Raw genomic sequence first — 27,715 nt, forward strand, 5'->3', positions numbered from 1 at the left:
AAATTGTGAAGCAAAGATACTTGCAATATTGCATGGTGTACAAAAAAACCCACTACACTCACATGGTATGAAAAAAAAAATAAACTGAAAACTGCCAGTAGACTATATCATGATTATACATGTACCACTAATTTTCATCCCCCCCCTTTTCTATTCAGGAGAGAGAGGGGGGGGGGGGGGGGGGTGGGGATCGAGGGGGACGGACAGAGGGAAGGAGGTGGTAATAAATACAGAATCAATTAGATTCCCTAAATAGTTGATTCTTTGTAACATTCAGGTAAATCACAATAAAAATAATAGATACTGTGGATATAGTTTTTCTTTCTCGATCTCTCTCTCTCCATCTCAATATCGACCCTTCTTTGATTATTTGTTTCTCTTTTTTGTTGGGTGTGGGGGTGGAGGTGGGAGGGAAGGGACACTTTCCATGGTTAATGTAGTAATGGCATCTACAATTCAACAATAAAATCCACGTTTTTTACTGCTTGATATCTGAACAAGGCACTAGGAGCAAATATATAAATGGATAGAAATTATGATTACCCCGGTAGCAATAATAAAATACATTTAATGTATATCTCAACATCAACAACATATTCAAACATCCAAATGCTCATAAACCACAGGAACTACATATTACATAAAAACACAAGTACTAATACTAATAACTTTGGTTTATTCATGTCTCCATCTGTACACACAACATTTAATGAACTTGTTACTCTTCTCAGGTCTAAAAAGAGATACCAGGGGCATTCTCAAACAAAAGTTAAAAAATTATTACATAAAATACAAGAAGTTTTGAAGTAAAAGTCATGTAATGATAAAGTGGTTTCTTTTTTTTTCTTCTGCAACCTCTACGATTCGGAAAAAGAAAAAAAATCGTTATCGCTTTAATATACACAAACATTTACATCAATATACAGGTAAATATTGCTATCATGAGAAGAACACATATACAACATGATCTGTTACCTAGTCTTTACATGGATCATTTTATAAGTTTTGATTTATGAGAGAAAATCAAAAAAATCATGCAGCAAAAATGCTTTTATGACATTATGTAAAACCAATCTCCTGACATACATCTGTTTCCCTTTGGGCAAAACCCAACTATAACTTGTACACGAATACTATCAGATTATAGTAAACAAACTTTTCACATCAGGTTAGTACATCGTTTGAGTTCAGTATATTGAATATATCTTCTTGCTCGTAAATACAATAATATCCTTCCAGTTTGAACATCTACTTGAGGTAACAATTAGAGAAAGATAGATGAAATACCCCAAAACAGTACCACAATGAGCTAGAGGTGTACACAATATGGAATACAATTACAACAAACAAGGTATTCTTGTAACACATTAACGGTAGCTAATCTTACAGCCGCCTTGTACTAAAATGATCTTGTCTATTTTTGTTCCTGTGGCAACTGAAAACTTTTGTCTAATTAGCAAGGTGAAAAGTAAAATGATGTTCACAATGATTATCAAGCTGACAAAACGTGACTGTTTCCCATTTTTCATACACACTCTGAATACTGTAACATATTGAACAGCACAAATAAGCAATAATCAGTTTGTGAAAGATAGTACTACTTTCTCACTTGTACTGATAATTTTCATTATCACTGGCATAAAAATTTATGTGACACTATACAATAGTAAGATTGTTACAAATAACAGAAATTAAAATTGTTTCCTTCTTTCTTTGCTATAGAACAACTTACAAATCATTCAGTATGTTTTCAAATAAAATTCTAGAGTAAACATAAGATGCTGATGACTAGAGCTCGTTTATGACATTGAAATAAAAACAAGATAAATGCTACTTTGTAAATCACTTTTAGGCACCGGTGAACATAAACATAATTAACTGAACTGCCAACAAATGTCCAATTTTTGCTTCAGGCAGCTGACGTCTCCAACGGTCAATACATGGGTCATTGCTCTGGATATAAACATGAATGCTGAGCAGCATTAAACGTACTCACAATAGACAAATAGAAACAGCAACAAAAGGATGAATGCATGATGAAAGTTACTCATTGACCGACCATGCTTGGTGACCCCGCCCTAATCCAAAGAACGCAGGGGGCGGGGTATTGGGGTCAAACATCTGTCCATGAGGAAGGGGTGGGGGGAGATCAAAGTTAGGTGGAAGTGGAAGACCCGGCATTAGGTTGGGCTGGGGTGGGAAGGGAGGGGGAGCCATGGCTACGCCCCTCCTGTGGTTAGGAGGAGGAGGAGGAGGGAGTTGATTCATTCCCATAGCACCGGTCCTGCTTGGCATCGGAGGCATCGCTCGCATGTTTGGTGGCATGTTTGGTGGCATGTGAGGCTGCATGTGTGGTGGCATGTGTGGCGGCATACTCGGTGGCAGCAGTGGGATAGGTTTAAAGAGATCATCAAACTCTGGGAAAGTCCTCGGCAACCTGTTCTGTCCTGTCCCCGGCATGGGGGGCATACCACCAGGAGTCGGCACGGGAGCTTGATGATTCCCAAACGGATCGACGAACGAACCCAGAGGCTGATGTTGCTGCATCTGCCCATTGACCATGCCATCCGATGATCCATCCCGCTTCGGGCTTGGGACAAACGCCGGTATGTTTGGATTCAAGCCTGTCATGTCCTGGTTATATGGAAGCTGAGGCGGTGGTCCTCGACCAGTCTTCAGTTGCTGTCCTCGCCCGATACCTGCGTTTGTTTTTGGCATGCTTGCTCCGCGACCAATGCCTCTCTGTGGATTGGGCATGCTTCCTGTCGAGCTCCTCAGGAGGGGTGAGATTGCAGCTGTTTGCTTTTGACTTGACCCAGTCCGATCTGAAAGTTGTCTCTGTGGTCCGATATCTCCAACGGTCTGTGACTGGCTGTCCTTGGTATTCTGATCAGGGGAGAAGACACTGCTGGTGTGTCTGGAAGGAGGTGAGCTGAAGACATTGTCTGGAGTTCTTGGAGATATGGAAGATCCAATGGAGGTCTGAGCCAGCTGTGCAGAAATTTCACCTGGTAAAAGAAAAATAATTAGAAATCAATCTGAAACTTCAGAATTTTCATCCTTGGTTTTGTTTCAAATGATTATTTAGATAACAATTGCAATTTATTGAGCTTAAGTTTATGCATTGTCATCAATAAGTTTGTTTTTTTTGTTTTGTTTTAAAGTCTGATTATGTATAATATTTTAGGCATCCCCTGATGCATTTCCTGGAGTCGCACAAAAAGACTTACAGGTTATAGGAATTTCACATTCCTTTTTTTTCTTCCAGGCAAGTTCAAGAGGTGCAGCAGGGGAAGCCAATTTTATTCTTTCATACTTTGTATCCTATGTGCCATTCTATTTTACCTTCAATTGCATGTTTGAAATGCCTAATAAATAATAATAATAATAATAATAATAATAATAATAATAATAATAATAATAATAATAAAAACACCATAAGTTTATAAACAAAGGATTGGGATTTGAGTATATCCTGAAATAATTTCTAAATTCATGCTCTGCTCTGCAGACAGTTCCTTCAGTATTTGATTTCCTGCTTTCTAACTAATGACCCAACACTGTACCTATCCCAAACTCTAAACAATACCATAACCCCAATAACCACCATAACCTTAAATCTTTGATGGACCATATGTCAGATCATCCACAAAGAATTGCCAGAGGAATATTACCTGTAGACCGAGATGCAATTCGTTGATCTATGTCAGTGGATTTCAACCTTTCCAGCTTTTTTTCAATGTCCTTCATCAATCCCTCAATGAAGCTGATTTCATCCACATCCACAGTCCCTGAGTTGCTCATAAGATCCTTGAGAATTCTCTCTCTAATACCAAGACAGAGTATGAAAAAAACAAGAAAAGAATATTTAATAATAATAATACTTATGCTTATATAGCGCTTAATACTTCGGGAATGTCTGAGTTTCTAAGCGCTTTACATTATTACCCCGGTCATCGGATTCTGGCTTGCCCGCAATGTCCTCATTACTCAGCTTTTGTTTTTGCAATTATTCAACTCTAAGACAGAGAGTGACAGCAATGGAATATTGCATAAATTGTTGGATTACATTAATATTTGATATTTACTCTGTAAAAATCTCTTTGATTGGTAAACAGCCCACTATTAATAAAATGCATTCAGACAGGCATATGGTATACAAATTTCCATAATTCAAAGACTCATATGCAAGATGCAAGTATCTAAAATAACTATTGCTTGTTCATTTTCGTATCACGGCTACAACTAATCTAAAAGCCTCTAGATGATCTCTAGACTGTGCTAAGTCAGTGTGCTCTGCTCCAAACTTTTACTCTTTATTATTATGCCCCATCCTTAAATCCTCACTGCACTACTTAAAGCTACTTGCACCCTCTATATAGCAAACAATGCCTAATCTGTGCCTGTTGGTCCCCCATGATCCTCTTTTTCTTATGTTAATTGAGATCTGATTTGATGAGATAACCACCTGTCAGTGACCTTGTAGGGAGGTCTAATTCCCCCTGGCCAAACTAGAGCAGACCGGCTTTAAAGCAGTCATTTGAATATCATTGTCATAGATTCAGAAATCCTACTCGTATCACTAACCTTATACACTCAGAAGTATTAAAACCTTGTTATTATTATCGATACGTTAAAAGGGAGTTACTGTTTGCACTTATATAGATTCAGTAGTACTACTGATCACAAACTTTAAAGCGGGACTGCACTACTTGTAGCTACTTGCCCCTTCTATATAGCAAACAATGCCTAATCGTCACCCGTTGGTCCCCCGTGATCCCTTTTTCTTATGTTGATTGAGAGCCGATTTGATGAGATAACCACCTGTTAGTGACCACGCAGGGAGGTCTAATCCCTCCTAGCCAAACTGGTGCAGATAAGCTTTAAAGTATCAATAACTTTGTATCAGAATGACTGGAATGTTAAGATTTTATCAGAAAAACAACAAATCCTTTGCCATGGTAACCAGGTAGCTCCTGTATAAAAACCTAGGAGAAAGAGAGAGTTGGGTATTCAAAGAGTTAATCATGACACTGACCTTTTAGTTCGGAGTACATCATGCATCTTCTTGAGGTCCGAAGCATCCTGTTCTGCTTCTACACCACCTGACGTCTCGCTGCTCAAACTGTCACGGCTCAGCTCATCATCCTAGAGAAAAGGCAATAAAAGTGTCAAATCATTATTTATTGGTTTATTATAAGAACATATCAAACATAAGTGTTTCATTTACAGCCCCTCTGCACTAGTTTAGCCAGGAGAGATTAGACCTCCCTGCATGGTCACTAGCAGATGGTTATCACATCAAATCAGCTCTCGATTAACATAAGAAAAAGGGCATCATGGGGGAACAACAGGTACCGCTTAGGTATTGTCGGCTGTATAGAGGGCGCAAGTAGCTATAAGTAGTGCAGTGGGGCTTTTAAAAAAGTGCATCAATATCAAATTACAAAATACCATTTGATTAAAAAATAATTCAATCCAAATGACATTGATCCATTTTTCAAGTCTCTAATATGACTGAATCACAAATCTATGGCAACAGTCGGTTCAATTCCTAATTTGATCCTCAACCCAACACAACACCAAGCCTTAATCCTAAAAGGTGAAACTAAAGCTCTGTTGTAACCCTAACCTTATATCTTTGATGACTTAAAGCCTAGAGATACCCTTGAAAGATTAGAGTTCAATAATAGGCAAAATAATCATTATTCATCAGTTATGAACAGATAAGAAAGAGAGAGAGAGTGATAACAGATGAAAAGGAAGGAAAACATTCAGAGACGGGGATAGATATAGAAATTGATATAAGGACATAGTAAATATACAGTTATTCATATAGAGGCCCTATATTTTGCAAAAGATGCTTCAAATTATTTGTTTGATCATGTTTAGATGTATCGCTATTCATGCTCTTTATTCAATTTAAGAATTGGCCCACGTTTGCTAGCCAGTTCACAGGAATGTCTCAATCTCACCTCCAGAGGGGGCATATCATCGGCAAAGGCTTGGATGTGACTAATCAATTCAGGGCTGACCTGACCAGACACCATCAGTAACGGGGCAACACTGTGAGAGAGAGAGAAAAGGAATGTTATCAGAATATGCACTGGCATCGACTTGGAAAAGAAGTTACGTTTTGAGGACAGCGATAGAATAAAAAAGTTAATAACACATACACTTTAGAAATATAATTATTTATTTTTTATGAAAGAAGGGTTGTTTTAAGATTTTTTTTTTTAATCTTAAAACTCAACATTCCTCCTAAATCGACCACATGAAGACATTCCTGATAGATGGATGTGCAGTACTGCAAACACCAGAGACTCTAGTCATGAAAGACATCATGATGGCCATAAATGACACCCATTTTTGCAGCATAAAACTTGTTGCAAATTGCAATATTTCAATGTTATACTTAAAAATCAACTAGTGCCGAGGGTTTCATGCAGAAAATTGGTGTAGTAATCTGTGATATAATAACATAGTGCTCGGTTTGGACCAAGGGCATTCTGACAGCAGTAAGAATTTAAACCACTTTCTAAAAGTGCCCCTATCATTTAAAGAACTCATGAGGTCGATTTTGGAGTAATGTTGAGTTTTAAGACTTAAAACAATAACTTACAACAAAATCAAGTTTTGAAAAAAAGTAAGTTTGAGGTTAACAAGTATCTTACCTAGTTAATAGGAAGAGCTGCAATCTGGATGGTCTGATCTTTGAGAGCGGCACACCTTCCCTGTGAAAACAAAATGTCTATAGTTGATCATGAATGTCCTATTACCAATGAATTAGTGATAAATAACATCCATTGTTACCTATACAAGGCATTTTAGCTTTAAAAAAAAAAATTGTATTTTGCACGCTACTCCGAATACGAGACCGGAGCGGGCAATATTTGCAATATTGCCCGCTCCGGGTTTCCCCCGTAGACCACTGTACTAAATCAGAGGGCATCACTCTGCCATATTCCACTCTTTCTTGTCAGTGCACTTTTATTAAAATATGTGCAGTATTGTGTAAGCGTAAAGTGTATGCGCAGTAACAATTTACGTCACAATTACATTTTCATCTCTGGACAAGAGTAAGGGGAATACATGCATACATGGTGAGTAAAAATCATGCTTGATACCAAAGTTGTATATCATTTGTAAACTAGATGGAATTTTGACTGCGCGCAGTCGAAAATGATGCCTCCGCCATAGAGCAATTTAAACAAGTTTGGAGTTTAAATCTCCAGTGGTTCTTGAGATATCATGATAACAATCTCAATGTATGGAATTTCATAAGTTGACCTCTGTGACCCTTGACCTTTGACCTACGTGCTCCAAAATCTAATCAGATTGTCTTCCTATGGTGATACACACTATCATTAAGTTTGAAGTTTAAATCTCCAGTGGTTCTTGAGATATTATGATATGGTGATACACACTATCATTAAGTTTGAAGTTTAAATCTCCAGTGGTTCTTGAGATATTATGATATGGTGATACATACTATCATTAAGTTTGAAGTGAAAATTCTCCAGTGGTTCTTGAGATATCGCGATAACGATCTCAATGTATGGAATTTCATAAGTTGACCTCTGTGACCCTTGACCTTTGACCTACGTGCTCCAAAATCTAATCAGATTGTCTTCCTATGGTGATACACACTATCATTAAGTTTGAAGTTTAAATCTCCAGTGGTTCTTGAGATATTATGATAACAATCTCAATGTATGGAATTTCATAAGTTGACCTCTGTGACCCTTGACCTTTGACCTACGTGCTCCAAAATCTAATTAGATCGTCTTCCTATGGTGATACATACTATCCTTAAGTTTGAAGTTTTTACATCTCCAGTGGTTCTTGAGATATCATGATAACAATCTCAATGTATGGAATTTCATAAGTTGACCTCTATGACCCTTGACCTTTGACCTACGTGCTCCAAAATGTAATCAGATTGTTTTCCTATAGTGATACACACTATCACTAAGTTTGAAGTTTAAATCTCCAGTGGTTCTTGAGATATCATGATAACAATCTCAATGTATGGAATTTCATAAGTTGACCTCTGTGACCCTTGACCTTTGACATACGTGCTCCAAAATCTAATCAGATAGTCTTCCTATGGTGATACATACTATCCTTAAGTTTGAAGTTTAAATCTCAAATGGTTCTTGAGATATCGCGCTAACAAACTCAATACAAGGAATTTCATAAGTTGACCTCTGTGACCTGTGACCTTTGACCTACGTACTCCAAAATCTAATCAGATCGTCTTCCTATGGTGATAAATACTATTCCCGAGTCTTAAGTTTAAATCTTAAATGGTTCTTGAGATATTGTGATAACGGTCAAACGGGACGGACGTACGGACGTACGGACGGACGTACGGACGTACGGACGGACGTACAGACGTACGGACGTACGGACGGACAACCCGAAAACATGATGCCTCCGGCACCACCTTCGGTGGCGGAGGCATAAAAAATGCCTTGTATAGGTAACAATAATTATATTGACAGGCTTCTTTTGGGGTACATCAGACAGACTCCGGGCAATATGATCTTAGTTTATTCAATATTTCCGATGTTCTCCTCAAGCCCAGTCAATATAATATTAATATTATTAGGTTCACCTCTATCAGGTTTGGAGGTACTGGTGGCAGTCCACTGGACACCCTGTGTCTTCCTTGCTTCATGTTTGGCATAGTGAATGTGTTTGGAGCATCCCTTATGGAGCATATGATATGATTCTCAAGCACTCCAATTGGCACAGGGAATAATTCAAAGAGTGATCTACGGTTAAGGTTATGTTTAATATACTCAAATAAGTATACAGAGTCAATATAGGTTACAAAAAGGCAAATACTGTGTATGCGAAATTTTAGTAAAGTGTAAACTGAAACGGGTGTCTTTCACGGAGCAGAGCAGTTTATGACATGATCAAGGGGGTGTTTCACAAAGATCCTAAGTCGAACTTAACTCTAAGTTGGACTTAAACATTATGGAGAGCCATTTGTAGCCTTAAAATAAATATATTCAAAAGCAAAATTCAACTATTTTAGACTTTTCATAAAGTCCACTTCAAGAACATGAAATCTTTTTGATAACAGAAAATATGAATTATTTGAATCAACATGTTATTAAATAACTTTAACAAAATATTTTCAAAGATGCTAACGGCTTTCCATAATTGTTAAATCCAACTTAAAGATAAGTTCAACTTAGGATCTTTGTGAAACACCCCCAGATCTGTATGGACACCTAGTAATCTCCCACACAATCAGGTCCTTTTTAGAAATAATTATATAGGCCTTTACCTGGCAAAGCTTTCTGCTAGGTCTGTACTCTCCAACTCTTCCACTATGACCTGTCCAAGCTCTCCTGCTTTCAGCTCAATCTAATATATATTAAAGACAAAAATAAGGAAAATTTTTGTTTAAAAAAATCCAGAACATATCTGTTTGATTAAGAACGTTATACAGATTGCGGTCTTTGAAGATAGATATGGAATGTGCATGTGGAGGGGGAATTGTGGCCATATTTTATTTTTTTAAATTTTATTTTAAATAATTTTTTTTTAAATAATTTTGTTTGCTCCCAACCGAGGTTCGATAACCTTTTAGCCAAACATTGATAATACACATTGCATAGTTGAAATAAAACAAAACTCTCAAAGTCTAACACACAAGTTATAAATAAAAAACATTTAAAATATTTGTTTTATTTTTCAAATCTTGGGAGTGTTTCACAAAGACTAAGGTTGACTTTAAAGATGAAGTTGAGTGTGGAATCGATCAGAAAAGGTTGATCATCTAGCATATAAGTATTGGTGTGTACTGCAAGGTTCTGGAATCATTAAAATTATAAGAAATTTGGCCAAGTCTTGCTGTTACATGCCGTATTTAGAATATTAAGGCATTTGAAGAGTCATGCTTTTCAGGGAACATTTGTAATCTGAAGTTCTTCCACACTTGCATAATAACAATATTAACGCTCACAAATTATATGTTCACCTCTTCCCAGAACTCAACCTTCTCTTTAACTATGGCACGCCATTCATGCCGCTGGTTGTTCTCACAATTGGTCTCTCAATTATGATCTTTAGATGATATTTTTTTTCTTCAATAATGAACTATCAATAAAGCTGAATTCTGTAGATGTGTGACCATAATTTGTACGTCCCTTGAGAGAACATTGCCAGTACATGGTGGTAGCAAACAGTGGCATGAATGGCTTGCCATAGTTAAGTCCAACTTAAAATTGATCGTAGTCTTTGTGAAACACTCCCCTGGACAGCTGAAGGATGGTCAAACTAATTCAGCACATGAGTGACAAAGTGATGTGATGAAGAAGAAAAAAATCACTGAAAATGATGAGAAAATTAAGTTAGTTACCATATCAAAGAGGGTGTTCTCATCTTGACCGGTTGGCCAGACGAGAGCTGATACCTCTACGCTGGTGACATACTGACCGCCCTGATCCTTGAAAGATATCAGATGTAGGACTTGACCAGTAACCAGGTCAACCCTGTAGAAAAGTACAAATAGTAGGACAGAAACAATAGACCGGTTTACTGACATATTTGAATTTTATGCATACTTTGTAAACAAAGGTTGTTTTTGACAAGCTGAAAGCTTGCCCGAGAATAGCCCCACATCGTGACAATATATGCAGACTGATTCCAATCAAAAGTATGTTGCAAAAACTTAAGTTTCCTCTATTTTGTTTACTCTTGAGCACTCAACTTGAAATCTAGAATAATCTAATAATTTTGCCTTTCAACTGATGAAATATCATCCCGTAAAACTCTTTATAACTTTCAGCCTGATTGTACTTTTGTAGAAAACTCTTTAAGTCACAGTTGCCAGTATAATACTGAAATTTAAATCTAATGCTTGTGCTCAGAAATAAGTCTACAGACTATGAACCAAAAGGTGCGAGGTTCAAATCCCTGTCATAACACTAACATCTTTTGGCAAGACGTTAATCTACATTTGCCGCACTCCACCCAGGTGAGGTAAATGGGTACCTGGTAGGATCATTTCTTGAAATGCACTGTGCGCTGAAAACGGCTGCCAGAGCTGATAACGGCTGCTAGAGCTAAAGCTAGGGTAATAATTCCCAAAACCTTTTAGAAGTGCAAAGGGACTTTATATCTTAAAGACCGTCAATATTACTGGGCCAGAGGGGATTAGACCACACAGCGAGGTCACTGACAGATGGCTATCTCATTAACTCAGCTCTCAACTAACATAAGAAAAAGAGGATCATGGGGGACCAACACTACAGGCACCGATCGGGGAAGTTTTCTACATAGAGGGAGCAAGTAGCTACAAGTAGGATAGTGGGCTTTAATGTGTTGTGTGCTATACAAGAATGAATTATTTCCGTTAACAAGGGAAACGCTCTCGGCGGTCTCGCCTGCATAACGCAATTCAATATGATAAACCAGAACGTCAATGACGTAGCGCTCATCCGCATCTCACAACAACAAATATCGTAAATTTTATGTGGTACACTTTTGAACTGGTCAAAAAATAGAAATTTGATGCCCTGGAAGGGACATAATTTCATTTCATTTGCATAAAGTACCATAAATAATCAATGGAGCAAAATCTCACAATTCTGTGTAGAAGTTTATTGTTCCAAATTTAGCTCTACCAGATAAGGCAAAATCGGTCAAGAAATGAGGGAAAAGAAGCAATTTTTGTTATTTTTGGAATAAATTTGCATAAATTACCATAATTAATTAATGGAGAACAATTTCAAAATTCTGTGTAGAAGTTTAGTGTACCAAAGTTAGCTCTACGATATAAAGCAAACCAAATCAAAATCGGTCGAGAAATGAAGGAGAAGAAGCCTTTTTTGTGATTTCGAATAAATTTGCATAAATTAGCATAAATAATGAATTTCACGATTCTGTGTAGAAATTTTAAATTCCCTCCTAGCCCTATCATATGAAACAATCAGAATCAAAATCGGTTGAAAAATAACGAAGAAGAAGCATTTTGAAAATCTTAATGTTGATGCCACAACAAAGTCTAAGTTTGTTGACCTTAAATGGCCTTTGACCTTAACTTAGTGACCTGAAATTCTACTCACATGATTGGGGAGACTTGATAACCCTATAGTCCAAGTTTCATTGACTAAGAACTTATACTTTCAAAATTATATCAAAAATTCAAAAACTTAACCTTAGGTTAAGTTTTCGATGATGATGCTACAACATAGTCCAAGTCTGTTGACCTGAAATGACCTTTGACCTTGACTTTGTGATCTGAAATTCTACTCACATGATTGGGGATACTTGATTACCCTATAGTCAAAGTTTAATTGACTAAGAACTTATACTTTAAAAATTATACCAAAAATTCAAAAACTTAACCTTAGGTTAAGTCTTTGATGTTGACGCCGTCGCCGTCGCCGTCGCCGTCGCCGCCGCCGTCACCGGAAAAGCGGCGCCTATGTCTCGCTTTTTGCTACGCAGGCGAGACAAAAACTAGTATCGAGTATACATCAAATGTTAAAGTGATGCGGTAACTTTGTCTTAGAACCTTTAAAAAAATACTTGATTTAGCTCATGCTGCAATGATAATTATAAACCTTTAGGTCAGTCAGGAACCCCATGACTTTTACAAGCCGATCGCATGTCTCATTGTCAACATATTTATGATTGAAAATCAAAATCAAATTTTGCGTTAGCCAAACGGTTTCCTTAAAGGTAAAGACCAGTTATGGTCATGCGATTGCATTGTGAAAGAAACGTTGTGGAATCGATCAGAAAAGGTTGATCATCTAGCATCTAGCATCTGCAAGGTTCTGGAATCATCAAAATGATAAGAAATTTGGCCCATTCTTCGTAAAGTTACAAGCACTATACACAGAAAGATGTATATGGGACTACCCTATATCTCTCACAGACCATGAGAGAAACAAATTTACCAAATATATGAATTAGTAGGCGGTTTCCCGGCAAATTTTTTATCATCATGTATTAGTCAAAACATATTCTTTCACATGATTGGTAATGAGAGCTTCCATTTAATTTTTTGAAATTGGGGCTTTTCCAATACTGGTCTTTACCTTTAACACTACAGTCTATTGGGAAAAACGAGTATGGTAAAACCGGTCACTCAAAGGTTTTTACTTTTTTGAGGCTCTTCTTGATCATTTTGAAGTGCAATTTTTTAGGGCTTCAATATTACACCATATCACAGACACTGATGCATCTCAGATTTAACATTGTTAAAGGATGCCTTTAAGAACACAAGCAATCATGTGTGGGTTCATCTCTCATGGACAGTACAAGGCATACATGTAACTTCATAAAGACAAGTTGCTCACTTTGTAATAGACCATGGCTTCTGGAGGCCATCTTCTTCTTCTTCAATCTCACTAAGCTCTTTGGCCATCTTCTCAATCAGGTCATCCTCTTGGAGTGGTGGTGGACCACTATCAGCTATACGAAAAAAATATGAATAGGAAAACAAATTATTGAATACTACAGAAAGCCTAGCTGGAGTTATTGTTTAACCCCCCAAATATTTTCTTACTTTTTTTTGTCTGCAGAGTGATAAGATATTGTCAAGGATATTCTTTGCCAAGGATTCTGTATGTAGTTTGGAGATCCTCAAATAGTACCCTTTGTTTACAAAACCAACTATTGATGCACTTCTTGGTGAACCTTATGCTCTTATTGATTTTATCAACCCTTTTCCTGAATGCCTCCATATTAACTTTTCTAGCTGAATCGTTGCTTCACAGTTTCTCCATCTGCTTCTTTTTTTTCTACACTTATCAGTTGTCTTCAATCTGATTTAGTCTGGAATTAGTACAGTTGTCAAATTATCAAAATTTAGAAAAAAAATCTTACAGCTGAAGTCTTCGTCCGTGGCACCGACCCGATGTCCATCTCCTGCCTTCATAATGCCACCATTGGTCATCCCCTGACCGCCTGCTGATGACCCTTTCTGTAGTCCCTTGGTGGTCGAAGCATCCCCAGACCCCAAGATATCTTGGACTTCAGCAGACTCCTCAGGCCACTGAAAGGCTAGGGCGGGGTCATCATCAGGAACAGGCAAACCCATGCCGGTCAGCATCTGAAGGCTCACTTCAGCTGGCTAAAATAAAATGGAAACAAAATATGAAAGGCGCGATAGCTCCGTCGATAGAGCAGTGGTCTAGTGCCCTGTGGTAAGACATTAATCCTCACTACCAGGTCCCTCGGAGGGGACCTTAAGCCGTCGGCCGTCTGGTTGCTTACTTACAAGCATTAATGCTTTCTTAGCAGTCAGGTAAAATAACCATCACATCCAAAAATAACGGACAGACGTATATCTGAACAGAAGGACAAAATTATCATCATATGTCACCACCATTGATTGTAATGAATGTGGAAAGTTGCTGGTCAAAGGAGGGAAATGATCCAAACAAAGACAACAAAAGAGACATAGACATGTTAACATAATGAAATTATGTGAGGAAACTTGGTGGACAATTCATATACTAGGTGCAGGAAGATAATTCTTTTAAAACATGGGGGAAATTCAAACCTTTCTCCATTTTGATATCATCAACATGGTGGATAATTCTTTACAAGAGGATTTCCTTGAAAAACAAGGACAATTTTCAAGTCTGTCTCAATTCATTACATATCATTATTATTTTTATTTTTTTATATTTTCAATGAAATATATTTATTCAGGATAACAAGAATCAGATCGTTTTTAAAATGCAATGTATATCTATTTGCAATTCAGTATATGTAACTGCGATGCATGATTCAATAAATACCATATACATTGTAGATACAAAATCTGTTTTACATCATGTCCTGCACAGAATAAAAATGTAGTACACCGAAATATAAATAATAAATATCACCAAAGTTCACAAGCAAAGGTAGAAACAGTATAAGACATAACATTATCCCACTGGACAGCATTTGATTTTGACATAACACTCAATTGTTTACTAGTCTTCTGCTAGAGTTATCGTTGGCTTAGTATTCAAGAGGTAAACTTACAGGTGGGACCAAGGGGGACTCTGCGATGGGTTCGGCTGGTGTTTTCTGCTCAGCAAAGCGAGCCAGGCCCTCTGAGACCAGCAGGTCATTGATGTGGATGTCTTCCGTGGTTGATGTATCGCACAGGATGAGACTCATAACAGAATTCTGGATAGCGAAAGGGCCAGAGTGAGAGAGACAGAGGGGGACAGAGAGAGAGAGAGAGAGAGAGAGAGAGAGAGAGAGAGAGAGAATGAGAGAGAGAGAGGGACAGAGAGAGAGAGAGAGAGAGAGATAGTGTGACAGAAAAGGTACCATTATCATGTGTGTATTGCAGGTAAATATAATACCAAGATTTTACCCTAACACTTGAGGTAACTTACCCGTTAGCAAAACACCGTTTCTTCCATACCATACCAATAGAACCTCATATTAATTCAAACTAGATGGAAAATGATGCCTCCGCCAAAGAGCGATTTTACAAACCAAAACAGAAGGAAAAAAAAAATCAAGTTTGATCCATTATCAAGAAATATACATGTCCCTAGTTTGATAGTAATTCTTTCGTCAGTTCTAATGAAAATGCGTTCACAAGCTATTTTTGCACACATAATGAGCCCCATGACCTTTGACTTCATGACCTTAACATCTAATCAGTTTATTGGCTCTGCAAGATTGGTCAATCAAATCTAATGATGGACGAACGGACGGACAACCCAAAAACATAAAAATATAATAAAATATAATCAATCAAACAAACAATTTCATTTATATCAATGACCTAAATAGAGTTCTCAAGTTCTTGACTCGGTTTAGCCACCACTGTTCCATTTCAAATGTACCATGCGTAAAAAGAACTTAATTCCAATTACATCATAAAATGGTATTTTATGTGCTTGTAAAAAGTCATTTACGCTTGTGATATGAAGAAAGTTAGAGTGCAACAGCCCTTTAAAAGTTGTGAGTATCACCCAAACACAAAAATTACAAGGTAGACGAAAAATATTTGTTAATAGCCATCACATCCCAAGATACAGAGACCACCAGCACCACCAAACGCAAAAAATTTGATTTAGATTTTCAACCATAAGTTTCTTGATAATCAGACAGGCGATCGGCTTGTAAAAGTCATGGGGTTCCTGACTGACCTAAAGGTTTATAATTATCATTGCAGCATGAGCTAAATCAAGGATTTTTTTAAAGGATCTAAGACAAAGTTACCGGATTCCTTTAATAGGGAAGATTGCTGGAAATAGAAGCAGGGGAAGGCAAGAAATGGGCAACCAAAAATAAAATCGGCACTAGCAGGTTTGTAAGAATAGCTGATAATAGACAGAAATGGAAGGCCATAACCACCGATGTCTCTAACAGACATAGCTCTTGATAATTGTGATGATGATGATGGTGGGCTTTAAAGAAGAGATTTTTAGCACACAAGAAATTGTCACAAAATAAGAAGATGATGAACTTTCAATGAAAGTAAGACAAAGAAAAGAAAAGAAAAGAGAGGCACAACCAAATGAATGCTTGTTCAGCCTGGAATAGACTGAAAAACAAACCTCTGAAAATGGATTGGTATCAAATACCCCTTCTGTGGTCTGAAAGAAAAAAGGTGTTTAGGATGGGAAGCATGGATTTTAAATTTATCACTCAGCAAAGAGAGGTTGACCTAAGGAACCAAAATGTAGTAACGATGTATTAATTCTTTCTTTTTATTCTTTCAAAACATTGATTAAGTTAGCAAGGTGAAGTATCATATGAAATAATATAAATTCCAAACATGTAAGGCAGTGAAAACATACTTTATTTAACCCCCTGAATTTACAGCAAGAACCTTCGGAACAGTTCTTACTCGCCTGAACTAGATTTTGATTATATTCATTACAGGTTTCTTAACGGCATCGTTTAACAATGTTAAATCTGAGATGCATGGCCCTACGTGTTTTCAGTGTCTGTGATATGGTGTAATATTCTGAGACAAAGTTACCCAGTACCTTTAGGGGCCAAGTAAATCAGTTAATGCTATTATTCAAATTGGCAACAATTTCATTTACAGCGTAGTCTTTTATTTCTACTTCTTAAAAAAAGATCAAAATGAAGTACTACTACAAAGTACTTATAAATATCAAATTGAACAAGTAAAGAGGATCAGCATTTGTGTTGCCAATTTGGAAGATTAAATGTACCATATTTTGTGAAGATCTTCATTTTGAATGGAGGGCACAGTGACTTACCTTTTCCTCCATAGCATATGCTTGTAGAGCTCTGTCTGCGGTGAGCTCCAGCAATCTGTCTCGACTCTGATCACTCCACTTTTCCTGATAGAAAAAGAAGAACCCATTCATGAGAAATAATTTAAGAATGTTTCTTGGTGTATTCTGCAAGTAAACTCCTTGAAAAAAAAATATCTGCAATTCAAATTCAGTCTCTTGTTACTATATATCATATTCGACTTTGGTATCATTGAATATCATTTTTGTTTAAATTCCCATTTACAATAATGCCCCATTTTTAATTATTATGAAATTATGGAATGTGCAGTACACCTAAATATGGGGCCCAAGTCAAAAGTGAAATGATGGAAAATGCATTGCTATTCCTTTAAATCACAATCCATCCTCCAAACAAATGAATAATTGACTGTTGACAATAACAATGCATTTTGCAACATTTCACTTGTGACTTGGCCCCATATTCAGGTGTACTGCACAGTCAATGATTACATAATCGTTATAAAAGGTGCATCATTGTGAAGGGGAATAAACAGGCTTTTCAAAGATACCAACATAATTATGAAAATATAATAACAAGAGAGATATCAACTATAAAACTTGAATTGCAGAACTTTTTCTGAGGGGTCCTTTCCCATGTACACTTAAATAGAACAATTCAATAGGAATTATAGTCACATCAAAATTAATCTGAGAGAGATTATGATACTAGTCTTGTTACCACGTCATGATCTCATATTCTACACTTCTTAAAGTACTTCTTACCCCAACAGGCTCAATCCCACCAAGTTTGGCATCAATGGCTTGCTTTGGCAGCTTCATGAAACAAGACCTACAGAGAAAAGAGAAGACAAATAATGCTCATTTTTAAATGACAGACATCTCATAACAAAGAACACCCTGCATTTGTATCAAAATGTTAAAGATTTATTTTGGGGGTTGTACTGTAAGCCTCTAGAGGTGGGAATCAAAAGTTTGAAAATTATTTATTTGTTAACGTTAAGAGCAAATAAGTACATGTCCTGTGATAACCTTTGTTTTTAAAAACTTGAGGACACTTACCTCCCCTCCCTCCTCTTCCGGGTAGGAGATAGTAACAAGTCACAAATTGCCTTGAGGACATTTTTCATAAGGAGGTAGCTGTCATTTAAACAGGGATGGTCTGTCACAAATTCTTTTAATAACAAATAAATAAATCAATCAAGAAATGAAGAAAAAAATAAATGAATAAATAAACATAACAAACAAACAAATAAATAAAGAAATGAAATTGTACATCACTTTAATAGCTACTATATTAGAACAGAATAATTACAGGTATTGTATTGGACTCAAACTTACTTCAAGAGACGTAGTGAAGACTTTGGAATTCTGAGAGAAGTGCCATAATCCACATAGTAAACCTACAGAAAAAACAGGGAAAAAAAAAAGAAGAAAAACAGGCATTTACATTTATTAAATACTCAAATGTCAAGACAACTCTGCATTCCTCAGCAAACTTATGGTGTAATACATGTCATTATGCTATTTTCAGTTAAAAATTGAATCATTCACACACCTTGTAAATTTGATGTTTTTCATTACTCAAGAATGAAAGGTACACAGGTTGAATTAGTGATTTGCTAAATACTTTTAGATGAAGCTTTAATATGCAACAATCTCAAGAAACATAAATTGGGGCAACTCAATTTAGCATATACTGTGAAAATGACAAACTTTGTAAGAGTATGAATAATTCAGTGTTAACTGTATACCATTTTTGGATGAAGAGAATTTGGAATATTATACATCTATAAGAATTCAACAAAGGCCCTAATTCAACTAGGCCACCTTTAATTATTGAGTTACAAAAAAACACCAAAAGAACATCAAATTTACGAAGGGTAAAAATAATTTAGTTGTTAACTGTATATCTTTCTGTGAACAGTGACTTATGCTTTTTTCTGTCATCATTACAATTACTCACGGTCATATCAAGGGATTATTCATTTATAGAAGACATCAAACGACATAAGCCATATGGAAGACGTTGGGTAAAATTCACCCCTTGACGGTTAAGGCCACCATTTTAATTTGCGAGTTAACATTGTGTCATCAATGTTTTCAGTCGCGCATGTATTGTTCCATCACTGCCTGCGCTGCGCGCTCACATCATATCGACACATGCGCTCTGCATGCTGCATGAAATAAAAGTTACTTGCAATATTTACTCGCAATTTAAAATGGCGCCCATGTCGGCGCACGTGCAGTCTTGTAACCATGAAAGGGTGTATTGCCAAGAAGCCTGAAAACTGGCATTCCTGAACTACTGACCTCTACAAAATCTAGGTTAGGAACACCTGTAATGAGGCCCCTATGCCAGTTGTTGTCTTCATGGTAGAGGGAACAGCAGATCTGATTGACAGCTATCATAGCATCAGGCATTAGATACTTCTCTCCTTCAGCGAAGAAGTACACAGATCTGGACAAAAAGTCAAAAATGAAGACAAAAAGTAATGAAAATATGATCAAACAAAAGATAAAAGCATTTCAACAAAGCTTTGATTGACATCTCATGAATAAAATGAGACAAAATGTCTATTTTCAAGTATGAATGCCTTGATATCTAAAGGTGTGGTTCGCTTATAGAACAAAGGAACTCTATACAACAGTACAAAATACGGAACTATGAAGGCAACAGTCATGAATTTAGTAACTACAATTTCAGATCACAAGCAAAATTATTGAGAAAAAAAACAACGCAAATACGACTGTGTCTCCAATATGCCTCCGCCTAAATTCAGTTAAGATCATGGCTTGAAAATATTCTTGGAATACCAAGTGAACTTGAGATATCGTGATAATGAGACTAATACCTGTCATTTTCACAAATTGATCTTTATGATTTAGATTGTTCTCCTTATCCTTGAATTGGACACCGATCTTCTGGTGAGAGTAACTTTGTAATCTATACAGGGTTCTAGACCCTAAAATCTTTATTAAGAAGAGAAATTCTGTATAAACTTACTCTAGAGCATCCATCAGGTTTTCCAATGCGAGATTGTTATCCTTATCCTTGAGTTGCACACTGATCTTATGAGGAGAGTAGACCGTTGAGACGTAGACAGGGAAGTACTCGTTGAGTTTAGGCTTCTTGATAGTAGGGTAGGAGTAGCCGTATCCCATCGCATCTTGAGGTATTGACTTGGCAATAGTCTGAAATTGAGAGCAAAAAGCGGAATAACAATTAAAGACATGCAATATATTTAATTTCAATTCCAATCACAATTATAATTCAATTTCGTTTTTGAATTTGAATTTCACTTTATTCCAAAATTGCAAAACATTGTGTAATAACTGTATGAAATTGCATACATAATCTATAATCACAATTTTTAAAATATAATCCCCCTTGTGTAATAACTGTATGAAATTGCATACATAATCTATAATCACAATTTTTAAAATATAATCCCCCTTCAGTGATATCATTTATTATTAAGTAGTATAAAACGGTTCATTACAAAATCTCAGATTTAATTATTCTTTCTTATTTTACAGGCTTTCAAACATTAAGGCCCGAATTCACAAAGCAAGGTTTGAGCTCAGACCAAGGTTTGACCTCAAACCTCCTTTTGTTTTGCCAAACCTCCTTTTGTTATTTACAAACCTGGTTTGTAAATAACAAAGGGAGGTTTGGCGAAACAAAAGGAGGTTTGAGCTCAAACCTTGGTCTGAGCTCAAACCTTGCTTTGTGAATTCGGGCCAAAATGTGTGGACTATCTGATATTATAAGATGATGACGTGGATCCTAATCAAATTATTGATAGAGAGCGTACACGTGACCAGGTATTTAGTTTGCCTAACACGTGCTTTTACTAATGACCGGTCATCATCAAAATCATGTTATAAAACATCATTTTATCAAACAAATAAAACAAATAATACACATCATTTTGTTCAGGCATTAGTAAAAATTAATTCTTACTAATGCCCTCACTGCTGTGTATTATTTGTATACTAGTTCTACTTACACTGTAGAGTGATCCACTGCAGAGAGGTAACCTCTGATCTTGTGCATGGAGATATACTTGATCTGAATAGAAACCACAAAAAAGAGAAATCAAATAGAGCACAACACAGCTGGATCACCTCCAAACCCTGATCAGAACATTTCATTTCTCAATATAGCATCTGGCTGGTATTATCAATCCTGGTCAATTGCAGTTGGAGACTACCTTAAATCCAGAAAATCTGTGCCATGAAACCTTTGCAAATCACTCACAATAGGCATTTTTTCTTAAAGAAACTTTTATGAATCACAGAAACTTAAAGTTGATTCAATCATTCTGCAGGGCTAGGAAGTTGTGAAGTTGGACTATCTGTAAAATTTGCAAATTAATCAATACAAAAATTACGGGTAAAATAAAAGACATGCATGTTCTTAATATGGTCTGATAATTTCAGTGTTCCTTAGAATGCCATGATGAAATAGAGTAATACTCAATAATATACAGTCAAACCGGTCTATAGCAACCACCCAAGGGAAACACAAAAAGTGGTCTTAGTAGACAGATTCCTTTAGTACATGTTTCAATGAGAATCCATTTTCAAGGAAACAAAAAGTGTGGTCTTTGTAGACAGGTTTTACTGTATTACTTAAATTAATTAAGAAAGGAAAGGTGTGTTCTTACTATGTCCCTTATAGACGACCTTGATCGTGTCTGGGATGGCAAGAACTAATGAGTTGACATCGCTCACTCCAAAATCTTCAACCGGAAGAGTTGTCTTGTGGAATTTCTGAAAGTAAATAGGCACGACAGAAACAACGTAAGATTATTTGGTAACCACAGGGTATCTCTGGTACAATTAATTCTACTAAATTCAACATGAATACTTAAGTACTTAAGCAGGAGGCTTCATGGAACAACAAATGTACAATCAATATTTTCCAGAACTAGCAAGAGGTAAACATTGGTGGGGGGGGGGGGGGGGGGGAGATCTTTGCCTACTGGAGAAAAAAAAATGACAGAAAACGCCAACTAGGGTCAAGGCACATTGAGGAGATATCCTCTGACAACAACTTCTCCCAGCTTCATTTCTTTAAAAAATAGGGTAAGGGTTAGGGTTAGGGTTGCAATTTGGTTTATAATAGGTTTTTAGGATAGATTTAGATAAAGTGTTTGTGTCCAGTGTTGATTTATGAGTTTGACTCGTGCAGGCAATTGAAACACAGAACAATTGTTAAGGAGCATGTCAAAGATAACCATTTGGGACTAATTTCTTTAATTCATCTGTGGCTGTGTACCAACCTCGTATGCAGAGGATAGCTCCTGGAGTAGCACCCCTGTAGGATGGGCCAAGAGGACGTCTCGGATGTTGGTCTTGGCATCTTGGAGTCTTCTGCTGTCTGGCTCCTTGGGTGGCGAGACCTGCGGCTTCTTCTTCTCTGGTTCTATGAGAGAGAGAGAGAAAGAGAGGGGGAGGGGGGAGGGGAGAGAGAGAGAGAGAGGGGTGGGGGAGGAGAGAGGGGAGAGAAAGAGAGCAAGGGAGATAGAATGAGAGAATAATAGAGAGGGGCAGAGAGAAAGAGAGATAGAGAGGGAGAGAGAGAGAAAGGGAGAGAAAGAGGGGGCGAGGGGAAAGAGGGGGAGAGAAAGAGAGAGAATGAGAGAGAGCGAGAAGGAGATGTCATCAATCTTCAAGATATTTTTCTTCATCTCTTCATCAGGAGCTCTTTCAAATTTATCTGATATCAAAGAGTATCCACTATCCAGTCGCTGTTCTTCTTTGGATTGTTTACTGCAACCATCACTATTTTACCACTTTCCATCTTTTATTTCACCTTCATCGTCTGCATTTTACTATAGTTTCTCCTTCCTCCTATCACTTTACCACAATCGTTTCTAATCAAATCTTCTACTCACCAGGTGACTTAAAAGGTACAAATGTCCTAGCATCGAGGAGAATTCAGTCACTGTTCTTCATTAGATTGTGTTACTACAATCATCAGTATTTAATCACTTTTCATCGTATATTTCACCACTATCGTCTGCATTTACCATTGTTTCTCCTACTTTACCATGATTGTCAGTATCAAGTTTCTAATCGAATCTTCCACTTACCAGGTGGCTTAGAAGATACAAATGTCCTGGCATCGAACAGGATCCAGTCGCTGTTCTTCTTCTGTCTCTCGATAGCTACGATCTCAGGGATGGATGACACCAGCTCCACTACACTGTAGAATCCAATGGATACCAGGGGTAGCTCTTTCTTGGTCAAAGCCTTGGGAATTGAAAAAGGTTGGACAGAGATGGAATGAAGTACATATTACAACATGACTAGTGCTCATTCTACAAAGTTAGGAAGAGAGATTTGTGGTCCTGCATTGATGAAGGAAAATTTTATAATATGCAAGTACATGCACTTTAAAGTTTTGAAAGTTCATAAATATATGTTCACTAATGTAAAACATGGGAAATGTAAGGAGGAACAGTTCCGTTCAGATCAGTGTTTATTTTCACACTCAATAAAAACATACATAAACATATAAAACAAAGCATCATCAATAGAAAACAATACAGAGCAATTAGACAAAACAACTTATGAGAATGAGGTGTTAGCAAAAAAGAGCAAACAGCCTTATGGGGGAGAGGGAACAGGGAGAGGGAACAGGGAGAGGGGAGAGGCGGAGAGGGGGAGAGAGTGAGAAAGGGAGAGAGGGAGAGGGGGAGAGTACTATTTATTTTGATGGGTTTTTTTTTACCTTGTATTCTGTAGGCAGACTGGCAGCAAAGAGTCCATTAGGGTGATGTTCCAAGACCTGTGGAATAGAAGTGAAAGAAACATAATCATAAATCTATTTAAAAAAATCAACCTAACAAAAAATAATGATCAGATAAGGCAAAAAACTTAATTGTCAGATCTGGCATGTTCACTTGTCTAATAAATGACACGTTATGTTTATAGAAAAGGCAGAACCAGAAGGTTGACATAGTAATCCATGATTCTATTTTTTAAGGAAAATCCTGACCTATTAGTGTCATTGTCTGTATTCAAACGGGCCTTTTCTTTGTTTGTCTCAATTATTTAACTCTTGTTTATGTGCCCATTGCCGACATAATTACATAAGCAGATAATAGTAGTCAGCTCTACATAAACTTTCTTTTCCACTGTCCTGAATAAAATATTGGAGGTGTATATCAGTTTTGACTATTGGGGTAAGACTCCTCGATTTGTCAATAGCCTACCTCTCTGATTTCACTGCAGAGTTGTTTATCAATGAGCTCATTGCCTGGTGGGGATGGCTGTCTTGGGCTTGTGACTGACCCTGTAGATCCAACCCTTGACTTGGATTCGTCTGATCGGTTCGATGAAATTCTACGAGCTCTGCCGATGCTTTTCTGTGGGGCTTCGAATGGCATGGACTTTCTAGCTGTTAGGATTCAAAACATAAGTACAAGAATTGAAATGAGAGGAGTTGGAATGAAGGATTGGTTGATTGAAGGATTTTTAAACTACAGAACATGTACATGTGCATGTATTATGTATATGCACTACCAATACCATTTATAACCTAATTCTTTATCATGTGAATTTATCTAGCTGAAGACATCCACTATCCAGTGTATCCACAATACACATAACAGGAAAAGAATTGAAAAGATAAAAGTGAGCGAATTGAAAATGAATAATCAATTGATTGTGAACAGGATTGAATAATTGCTATCAAAAGTGAAGTACATCGTACATTGAAGACAGTCTCTGAAAAGGACCGACTGGCACCAGTATAGAGTAACTTTGTCTACAAAGAATATCAGCAAAAGCCAGCATCTCCAATTCTCCATTAAAAAGACAAATAAAAATTATCATCAATTATCAATAGCTGATTGAAACAATCACCGAAGATGAATCTGCTCATACCACATTGACAACATACTGGAACTTTGGAAGACGTCCACCCCAACCCCCTCCCTCATATTAACAAAACATATTTCTTCAGACTATTTAAGAATCAAAGACACAATTTCTCCCATCAAATATAAAGGATAAGATCACAAAATCTAAATAAATGTTTTTTTTCCATGAACAGCTAAACTTGCATGATCAGTGCACTTTTTCCAATGGCCATGTTCCTTAAACTTTGAAGAGAAAAAGAGAATGAAATGTTTTCAGTTTAATGGGCTACCTTGGTGGAACTGGAAGCACTCTTGCCTAATAAAACAGTTGCAATTAAATGCATTTAACTCCACAAACTCTACATGACTTTCAATAAATCAAAAAAACAAATCAAGACAAAATTTGCTGTTGAATTTTATAATTGTGTTTAAAATGTCATACTTTTATTCACCATATTTTCCTTCCTCCCATTTTTGCTTTTTTATTTTTGTATGTTATGAAATTAACTGTCACAATTCTCTATTTTTAAAGATTCAAATTACCATCTGGTATTGGACGGCTAATCAATGGTGGTGGTATTGGCCGGCTCTTCGATGGTGGCTTTGAAATGTCTTGCGAAGCTTTTTCATTCCTGTGATCTTGTGATCCTAGACCTAGAGCAGACATCAAGGGTTTTGGCTTGGCCATGGATGAATTGTCACTTGGTCCTTTATTGGGAAAGTTCTCTCTACTATAAATTCTGAACTTCTCTTCACTGATTCTTTCAATACTGATAACTGCAGACAAAGATCTCACAAGATCCTCTAAACCTGTGTACCCAAGCTGAGCATAGTCGATGGGAAATCCGCATTTTCGGCTGAAGATGGAGTCAAAATGTGTGTTGAGGATGCCGTTCGGGTGGGAATTTAGGAGAGATTTCAGCTGCATGCGGAGATAAGCTGGGCTTGATTTCGGGGCAGCAGGTGCCGGTGCCTGGGAACGACCGCCACCTGTTCCTGGGTATGAATTTGTTCTCCTCCCTTGCCCGAAAGGGTCGTAACCTTGAGGTCCTTGTGGAGGTTTTGAATACGGAGGCTGATATCTGCTTGATGATGTACTGAACGAACGCCCGCGTCCTGACGAATAGCCCCCTCTCCCTGACGAATAGCCCCCTCTCCCTGACGAATAGCCACCTCTCCCAGATCGAACAACTTGTCTTTCCAACGCATTTCTTCGTTTTAAACACTTCCGCACGTCCACATTTTGTTTGGAGACCAAGCTTTTGATGTGTTTGGTTGTTTTATCCGCAATTCCATGAAATACTGCATGTCCCCTTTCCCACTGACAGCTAGCAACATCTTTCAAATCTTCCACCAGATCTGACGTGCTGTTATACCCCAGCTCACGGAAAGGCACGCCGTAACCCTGGGCCTCGCGATAGTCTCGCTCGATCTCGACAGCCGTCAATCCCATCGGCGCGGAGAGAAGCAAAGCCCTCAAAACTATCTTCATCTCCTGCTTGATTTTGGCCTTGTCTGTCATGATGCTTTACTAGAAGTAACGGCCGTGAATGAATGTCATTAAATCAGGCATAAAATGCCTTGTCATAACTTTTAAGAGTTATTTACTGGTAAAATTTATCTCTCGGTAGTCTTCTTCTCACCGCTCATCAGAATATCAGCATGGTCAAAATATGTCAGGTAAAGTGTAAATAGCACATGCGCGCGCTCCGTTAATTTTTGTGTACAAAATAATGGAGTTCATTGACCTTTATTGCAGGGTCCTAGAACTGTGGCATGGGTTGGGGGGAGGGGGGGAGGGGGGGGGGGGGGGGGGGGAGGTGGACGGCATTTATAATTCCAGAATTAAGTGCCCATTCCATGTGCCTCGATCTACCCAATCTACGAAAAGTCTCTTCTCTTTATAGTAGATCTGCATGTAGGCTTAACCAGCATTGTAAGTCGAGACTAAACGGGAGCATGGAGTTATAGCCTTACATCTGCATATAAGGTGGTATACTGGACAGGACCAATTGGTATATACGTCCAGATTTCCGTGGTATATCGCAAACTGTCAACAAACATCACAACTGAGGGTGCAGAGTTTGAAAATAAAAATAAAAAGGTGCTCATAAAAATACAGTGGGTTGCATGCAGACATCTAATTTTTAGATGAAGTAGAGCCACATCGACGCTCTCGCCCGCCTGTGTACAGCTGCGCTGAGCAGACTCGGATCCAGGATTTCTTAGAGGAGGGGGCCCAACTTTTTTTCTTTTTTTTTTTTGCTCACGAAAATTTGAAAATCGTGCCGGCCAAAAAGTCGCTCAGTGGGGTGGGGGGGGGGGGGGGGGGGGGGGGGGGGGGAGGGGGTAGTGAGCACTATTTTTTTTTTCTCTCACGAAAATTTGAAAAGCGTGCCGGCTGAAAAGTCGCTCAGTGGGGGGGGGGGGGGGGGGGGATAGTGAGCACATTTTTTTTTTTGGTTGTCGAAAATTTAAAAAATTGGCACCTCCCCAAAAAGGTAAAAATCATGTGTTTTTACATTTTTTTTTTTCTCAAGGGGGAGGAGGCCCCCTTCTGGATCCGCCACTGGCGCTGAGTGCTTATAGGTCTATATGGGGAACAATTTAAGCCAG

General features: G+C 37.6%; 1 protein-coding gene across 1 annotated transcript; it reads right to left on the bottom strand.

The window, feature by feature from the left end:
* Positions 1 to 656: 656 nt before the first annotated feature.
* On the bottom strand, positions 657 to 26,773 carry LOC578673. The gene is made up of 23 exons (XM_030997252.1): positions 25,643 to 26,773; positions 24,452 to 24,636; positions 23,968 to 24,024; positions 23,327 to 23,486; positions 22,514 to 22,656; positions 21,896 to 22,001; positions 21,236 to 21,297; positions 20,230 to 20,417; positions 19,536 to 19,683; positions 18,564 to 18,625; positions 17,988 to 18,054; positions 17,226 to 17,309; positions 16,551 to 16,589; positions 15,013 to 15,159; positions 13,861 to 14,107; positions 13,332 to 13,446; positions 10,382 to 10,514; positions 9,305 to 9,384; positions 6,675 to 6,734; positions 5,976 to 6,066; positions 5,039 to 5,148; positions 3,675 to 3,826; positions 657 to 3,008 (listed from the first exon to the last, which is right to left on the bottom strand). Exons 1-23 carry the CDS (start codon positions 26,619 to 26,621, stop codon positions 2,044 to 2,046), a joined length of 4,380 nt encoding a protein of 1,459 aa, XP_030853112.1. The 5' UTR covers positions 26,622 to 26,773; the 3' UTR covers positions 657 to 2,043.
* Between the last annotated feature and the right edge of the window lie 942 nt (positions 26,774 to 27,715).

Source organism: Strongylocentrotus purpuratus, unplaced genomic scaffold (genome assembly GCF_000002235.5).
Source record: "Strongylocentrotus purpuratus isolate Spur 01 unplaced genomic scaffold, Spur_5.0 spur5_scaffold_4, whole genome shotgun sequence".
Classification (NCBI taxonomy): Eukaryota; Metazoa; Echinodermata; class Echinoidea; order Camarodonta; family Strongylocentrotidae; genus Strongylocentrotus; species Strongylocentrotus purpuratus.

Coding starts and splice junctions, on each gene's coding strand:
- LOC578673 (XM_030997252.1), bottom strand. CDS start 26,621: ATGACAGACAAGGCCAAAATCAAGCAGGAGATGAAGATAGTTTTGAGG. Junction 21,298..21,895: donor GGTCGTCTATAAGGGACATA/GTAAGAACACAC, acceptor GTTTCTATTCAG/ATCAAGTATATCTCCATGCA. Junction 10,515..13,331: donor AAGCCATGGTCTATTACAAA/GTGAGCAACTTG, acceptor ACTTTTCTACAG/GGTTGACCTGGTTACTGGTC.